Source organism: Galeopterus variegatus, unplaced genomic scaffold (assembly GCF_000696425.1).
Source record: "Galeopterus variegatus unplaced genomic scaffold, G_variegatus-3.0.2 Scaffold199, whole genome shotgun sequence".
NCBI lineage: Eukaryota > Metazoa > Chordata > Mammalia > Dermoptera > Cynocephalidae > Galeopterus > Galeopterus variegatus.
In genome coordinates, this window is record NW_007726310.1 from 863,329 (window position 1) to 870,721 (window position 7,393).

At 38.1% G+C, this 7,393-nt stretch overlaps 1 protein-coding gene across 2 annotated transcripts in view; it reads left to right on the forward strand.

Moving 5' to 3' along the window:
* The window catches only part of MYH10 (myosin, heavy chain 10, non-muscle), an 83,861-nt gene extending 77,536 nt beyond the window's left edge, over positions 1-6,325 (forward strand). For both annotated transcript variants that reach the window (XM_008565465.1, XM_008565466.1), the window contains exons 15-17: positions 5,300-5,473; positions 5,718-5,832; positions 5,972-6,325. In XM_008565465.1, the coding sequence (XP_008563687.1) occupies positions 5,300-5,473; positions 5,718-5,832; positions 5,972-6,009 (327 nt within the window). In that variant the 3' untranslated portion in view covers positions 6,010-6,325. The remainder of the gene's footprint in view (positions 1-5,299; positions 5,474-5,717; positions 5,833-5,971) is intronic.
* Positions 6,326-7,393: the final 1,068 nt, after the last annotated feature.

Sequence of the window (7,393 nt, forward strand, 5' to 3'; positions counted from 1 at the left end):
CCAGGTTTTCAAATTTGTTGGCGTATAGTTGTTTATAATGGTCTCTAATGATTCTTAGTATTTCTGTGGTACCAGTTGTAATGTCTTCTTTTTCATTTCTAATTTTTTTGTGTGGGTCTTCTCTCTTCTTTTTTTAGATAGCCTAGCTAATGGTTTGTCTATATTGTTTATCTTCTTGAAAAACTGTCTGTTCTCAAAAAGACAGAATAACAAATGCTGGCAAAGATGTGGAGAAAGGGGGAACCCTTCTACACTGTTGGTGGGAATGTAAATTGGTGCAGTCATTATGGAAAACAATATAGAGGTTCCTCAAACAACAATAAGTAGAACTGCTGTACAATCCAGCAATTCCACTGCTGGGTATATACCCAAAGGAATGGAAATCACCATGTAAAAGGGATACCTGCACTCCCATGTTTATCGTAGCTCTATTTTACAATAGCCAAGAGTTGGAATCAACCTAAATGTCCACCATCGGACAACTGGATAAGAAAAATGTGGTATATTTACACAATGGAATACTACTCTGCTATAAAAGGGAATGAAACACTGCCCTTCGCAGCAACATGGATGAACTTAGAGAAAAATCATGCTAAGTGAAATAAGCCAGGCAAAGAAAAATACCACATGTCCTGACTCATAAGTGGAAGCTAAAAAATAAATTAATAAAAAAAAAATACGAAAGATACAAAAGTCACAATAATACACTGAACTTTTCAAAAGGAGAGAACAGAACTGAGGTTATCAGAGGTAGGAAAAAGGGAGGAGGAGTGGGGTAAGGGAGGACTTGGTAAAGGGACATGAAAAACAATTACATTGTATAATGTTGAATACACTGTCTTGATTTGAGCATCACATATTGCACACAGGTATTGCTGTTCAACTCTTGTACCCCACAGATATGTACAATCAACTATGTTACAATAAAAAATAAATTAAATAATAAAAAAGAAAGTTCAATCAACTGTTGTGATTGTTGTAGCTTTCTTTTTTTATTTATTTATTTTAGTAGCTTAGTAGCTCCCACTTATGAGTGAGGACATGTGGTATTAATATTTCTGTGGCAGATGTATTTTCAGTGGCAATCTTAGCATCACAAATTATTTTCTTGTTGGTTAGGTGTTATATAAAAATACGTAGAACTATGTATAACTCACTCACTTTGGAAACTCTACTCCCTGTGATCTCAAACAAATACTGATTTGGCTGTGTATTTCTAGGCAGTTAGCTTTTGCTCAACAAGATATTAGCTTTGCTTATTTTATGTTGCTATCTACCAAAATATAGGAAAAATTAAAGCATAATTAAGCATTGTTATCTATAATTTACATAAAGTTCTAAAATTAGTTAAATAGGTGTGTTTCAACAGCATCTCATCGGTATCTCCTGCAAGGTACAAACGGCTTTGAGGCAGTTCTTTTTCTTGCTGTTTAGCCTCTGGTTGCTGCCTGTGTTCCACATGTTTGAAGGAGTTGGAGGTCTAATTTCTAGAGACCTAGGATGGTGCAATACCTGTGGTCAGAAAGACGGGTGGCAAATCAGGAAGAGGAAGAACCTAGAAGACATTCACCCCTATTAGAGACGTAGTTCTGACACATTAGAAACTTGGGTTTAAGGAAAACAACAGATAATTTTCATTTGGCTCATACATAAGAAATCATTTACCTTTCATGGCACTGTAGCTGTGTGTTTAGAGCAAAAATCTCTTATTCCCTGTAGTTGTGAGGATAGCTGCTTGTGTGTACCTTGTAGCAATCATTTAGAGGTAACATTCAAGACATGCTTGTAGTAACTTTCAGTTAACTTTCATGCATATCCAATCACATCAATACATTTTGTTGCTGCTTGTTTGCAAAAAAAGAAAAAATTGGAGGGGAATTTATATAAATAAGGGAATGGAATATTTCACATAAGTGCTATTGATGATTATATGATATGCTATTTGAGATGCTTATTTATATGTATCCATATGACACTGGGAGTCTTACATTTTAAGAATGTAGTGATTATGTACCTGTACTTATATTTTAGGATGGAAGGGAATCCACGAAATTTGCTAGGTCAGTCTCAGTTTGTAGGGATAATTGTGCTGAACCTCTTCTAAATAGACATTTATCAACCCTATTTTTTAGAAATGTTTTTAGAGGGTTTTTAAATTGAATGGTTTTGTGACCCTTAAATGAGTCTTACAAATATACATTTTTCTTAATGTTACTTAACTGCATTTCTTTTGCTTTATCCTGTAGGACAAAATACTTTATATATTATTTTTTTCATATCTTTTTTTATTCTAACATAATTTTACTCTAAAAGTGAAAGTGATAGAGGGAAAGTAATTAAATATTTCAACCTTACTGATTAACTCACAGCAAAAATAGGTGAGGCAGAAAAGGGTTTCATGTTTATGTTCCAAACTATTTTGCAGACATTAAGTGTAAATATTGTTGGATTGAGATAAGATCAAGATAGGAAGACTTTCTTAAATCCTCGATTATGTCCTGAAAATGCAGTCTGGGGACACCCTGGGTGTATGGAAGAGTATATGTCATGGCCCTAGTCCTCAAGGACCTGATCTTGAAGCCAGAGAACAGAACAGAGCATCGTGGTTAGTTCTTTGGTTCCGTGGTACCAGCTGTAAGTGATGCTCCATGAATTTGGAAAGGGTAAAGGCCACAGTAGGCTGACATTGTCACAGAAGGTTTCACCGATGTGGATATTGTCAGGGAGTCAGAGGGCATTCCAGGGCTGAATTTTACAGATAGAAATTGCAGGTGAGCAACACATGGAGAGTGGTATTTTAGGATATTTGCCTAGGCTGTTCAAAAAGTATTGGAATGGGGTGGATATGACAGTCACAGTAACCAGGTTGTGAGGGAGTCAGAGGGCATTCCAGGGCTGAATTTTACAGATAGAAATTGCAGGTGAGCAACACATGGAGAGTGGTATTTTAGGAAAGTTATTTGCCTAGGCTGTTCAAAAAGTATTGGAATGGGGTGGATATGACAGTCACAGTAACCAGCTATGCCTGGATACTTACGGGCGGTGAGTAGAATTAATTAATTCCTTCCTTCTTTCCCTTCCCACTCCCTGCCTCCTTTCTTCTGTCCCTCTTTTCCTCCCTCCCTTCTCCTCATATTGGCACTTCTAGGCACTTTCCCTACACCTTTAGAATGTCCCCCTTTTCTTCCCTGCCTGAGTAGTCCTAATTTAAAGGAGAGACAGCTCAGAAAGAGAGAAGGAATTCAAGATTTAATGCCAACTCACTCTTTGTCTCAACTTTAGGGTTATTCCACTTATAAGTAGAAATATAAAATCTGATATTAAAAAAGTAAAAACATAAACTTTTTAAACACTGCAAGAGTTTATGACGATAGTAATTTAACTATATAGCATGTGATATGGGACAATGATACCATTGATAGTCCTTTCAAAATAGAGAATGAAGGCAGTATTTTCTAGAAAGGAAATACCTTAACAAATACTCTGCAGTGGCACCTGCTTGTCCTGGGTCAGTCTCACCTCATCTCTCACAAACCCAGCTGAGGGTGGGGTGGGCACAGGCAAGCCTCTGAGTTGAAAAGCTTTTTACAAACCCCCTGATCATTATACAGAAACACAGCCTCGTAAATTTACAGCTTTTTAGAAATACCCAGTTAAAAGAAGTGATAATAGAGATCTTGACATTGAAGGATGGAGTAAAAAAATTAAAAGGAGACACAATAATGATATTCATAAACTTACTGAGTCATTTAGTAAAAATTAAATTATATTTGGGATCTTATGTCAGAATTTAACAATATTTTCATTAAAAGGAATTAAAAATGTAAAAGATGAATGGTTCAGTTATCTTAACATCAGTATAGAACTTGCTTTTTCAGAGTTGTCAGATGGTTGGGGTGGATTGTTTTACCTGCCTCTCTGAGCCCTTGCTCCTCTACGATTCCCTAATCCTGCTTGCCTCTAATTATCATCTTAAAGAAGAGCTGCTCTGAAACCCCGAAAGTTCTTTTAGGTGGAGGAGCCATGGGGTGAGAGGGTCTAGGTTGCAGAAGGATTCAGCTTCCACCTGCTGGCATTCCCTTCAGCTGTTATTTTTCTCTGACCATAGTGTTACATTGTTTCATTTATATTTAACTCTAATCTGTAGTTATTTTTTAAAACAGTATTTGTGTATATAGCCAGCTCTTCCCCAGTAAATACAAAGGCCTTATGAGTTGAAGAAAACTGAGCCTAGAGTTTTATTCAAAAAGCCGGTTTCATGGGTATGCCCTAGAATTGGTACAGGCTCAGTCTTGTGTCATGCTCACTTGCCATATTTACAGTCTGGCTCTAAATGATGACCCAGAAGCACTATATATAAAACTGACCATCACTATTTAAATATTTAGTTTCCATGTGTCACTTACCTGCCAAAAGGAAGTCATTCCAGAGAGTGGCAAGCTGTGAGTTTTTTTTAAATTGAGATATAATTCACATACCATAAAATTCATCCTTTTAAAGCTACAATTCAGTGGTAATTTTTTTTTACAATTTTTTTACAATTCAGTGGTATTAGAATTCACAACGTTGTACAGCCGTCACTGGTATCTAATTCCAGAACATTTTTATTGCCCCCCAAAGAAACCGTGTACCTATTAGCAGTCACGCCCTATTCTCCTTCCCCCAACCCCTGGCTTCTGCTAATCTACTTTCTGTCTCTATGGGTTCATCTCAGCTTTTTTCAATGAACTAATAATTGGGCCCCATAAAATAGGCCCTCAAATCTTTGTTAAAACAAAATATTTAAAGCAATTGATGAACTATTTCATCACCTTCCATATACTCTACTTAATAATAGTTTTAAATATTTCACCAAGTGTGAAATGATACATTTTATTTAATCATCACTTACGCAGAAACTTAAGTTGATTAGGACATAAAATGTCTGAAGCATTCCAATTAGTTGAGGTTCTATAATAATTTATTCAGCCAGTCATTGGAGTTTCATCTCTCTACCCCCTAGTTTCTTTCTGGCTTTATTTGCTGCTCTTTGGGGGCCATCTACTTGGAATTAGTTTACTTACAATTTACATATTTATAAGTTTACAAATTAAGTTACTCACTCATTCGTTTTCTTGTTCTTAGCAGTTTGAGATCTCATCCTCAGCAAACTTGATATGGTTTGGACATTACTTTCTATGCTAGCAATTCATTTTCCATAGATCTTCATAAAACTCTGTTTCTGAAGTTAAGCTGCTAAACCCAGTGGTCAGAAAGTGACATGCAAACCTTGTCAATTCTTTTTGCCTTTTATTATTAGGCTAACCCTCCTGGTGTACTGGCCCTTTTGGATGAAGAGTGCTGGTTTCCTAAAGCCACAGATAAAACTTTTGTTGAAAAACTGGTTCAAGAGCAAGGTTCCCACTCCAAGTTTCAGAAACCTCGGCAGCTGAAAGACAAAGCTGATTTTTGCATTATACATTATGCAGGGAAGGTAAGAGTCCTTATTTTGAATAACTTGATTAAAATTGCTATGTTTGAAATTCTGCTGTGTTTTATTAAGGTGCTGATAAATGATTATATACACTTAAATATATATTATGAATTCATTGCCTTTAAGACAATCCATTTTTTGGATTGTTCTGTGAAAGTTTTTGGTTAAGGCTTAAAATGTTTTTTGTTTTTGTGTTTGGTTTTGTGTGTCCCGTTTGACCACACTTGGCTTTGATACGGGGTAGGTGGACTATAAGGCAGATGAGTGGCTGATGAAGAACATGGACCCTCTGAACGACAACGTGGCCACCCTTTTGCACCAGTCCTCAGACAGATTTGTGGCAGAGCTTTGGAAGGATGGTAAGAATGTGCTTACGTTTGTAATTAAGCTTGGCTGGACTCCTTATAATTATGATTTATATATGATTCTTTTACATGTGTGTGTATATATATATACATTTTTCTTTTTTTCTTTACTTTAAAATCTCTCTTTCCCTAGAGCAGGGCTGCCGTTATATTGGAATTTATCCACTTTAAGAATGCTTGAGTTAAGGAACAAATAACAAGACATCTGCCTTCTTGGTCAGATGCTGTGGGGAGTATGGAGACAGTCCAGGCCCAGAGCCACGAAGAACTATGCATGTGCCTCAGGCCACTGCAGTCCTAATCCAGTTATAATCCAAGGGCATTGGGACACAGACTTCGAGAAGCCCTCATGTGCCATTTTCCCCAGGTGGTATAGAGGTCCACTGAGCTGCAGCCTCCACCAGTGTCCTGCACCACACACAGGCATGCACGCATGCACGCACACACGCAAAGTAGCTGGGAAATAAACTCTCAAATATCCTGTGTACAGATCTGTTGCTTTTATCTCCATCAATCCTCATTGTTCTTTTATTTATATGAACCTCGGGTGAAGATTTTGGTGATTTTATTGTAGACTAGAAGATTTTCCTAGTTCCAGAAAAACAAAATGTCTGTGTGTCTTTATGCAGAGTAGGAACCAGTACCTCCTCCCGGAGCTTAGTTCTCACTACTACATTTCATCTTGGCCCTTTCCCGCTCCTCTTTGCTTGGCCTCAGGACACAGAGGACCTTAGCCCTGGATCTGCCCTGCCTAGGACTTGACCTACAGGCCAGGCTCATTTGGTAATCAGGCTCATTTCAGCCTTCTCTCTAGCATCTCACTCAATACCTTATAATCTAGCTGTCTTCTCAGAGGTAGGGGGAAAGAAACACAGAAAGCAGAAAAGAAGGGGTTTGGGGCAATTGGGGCAAAAGGAAACAGAGAAATGAACACAGAGAAATGAACACAGAGAAAGTGAGTGGGGTGAAAGGTGACTCTATAAAAGATCATCCACTCAAGAATGGCCATGGGCATCAGTCAAGTAAGAGTGAGGGGGCTGCAGGGGTCCTGGGAAGAAACTGCATGCCTGGGACTCTATAAAAGGGGGGATTTAGGGAAAAGGTTAGCTTTCCAACAAGTAAAATGGAAGCTTTTCGTCTTTGTACATTTAAGTGAAAAAGTCTTCTACTGGCTACAGAGAGCACAGTGTCACTTCCGATGACCTAGTCAGTGGAGAAATGCTGCTTGAGGGCTGGAAGGAGAAGTGGGGCCTCATGTAGAATTTGCAGTGCCTTCCAAGATAAGCAACTCTTGACTCTGTTGCTAGGAAAGTTTAGAATAAGATATGAGAAACTGGAAGTAGAGCAGGAAAAAACCTTCTGAGCTCAGGTTGTCACAGGGTCCACAGTGCTGGAGAGACCAGCACTGGTGAGCTGGCAGTGCAGATGAGAAAGGGAAGAAGAGAGAGAACTAATGCTGCAGTCACTTCAGTTGTGACTTGTAGGAACTATGTGGGTTACAAAGTCACACGCACTTCAGCCCCCTCCTCCTGGCACTCTTTTTTAAGGTCTTAGA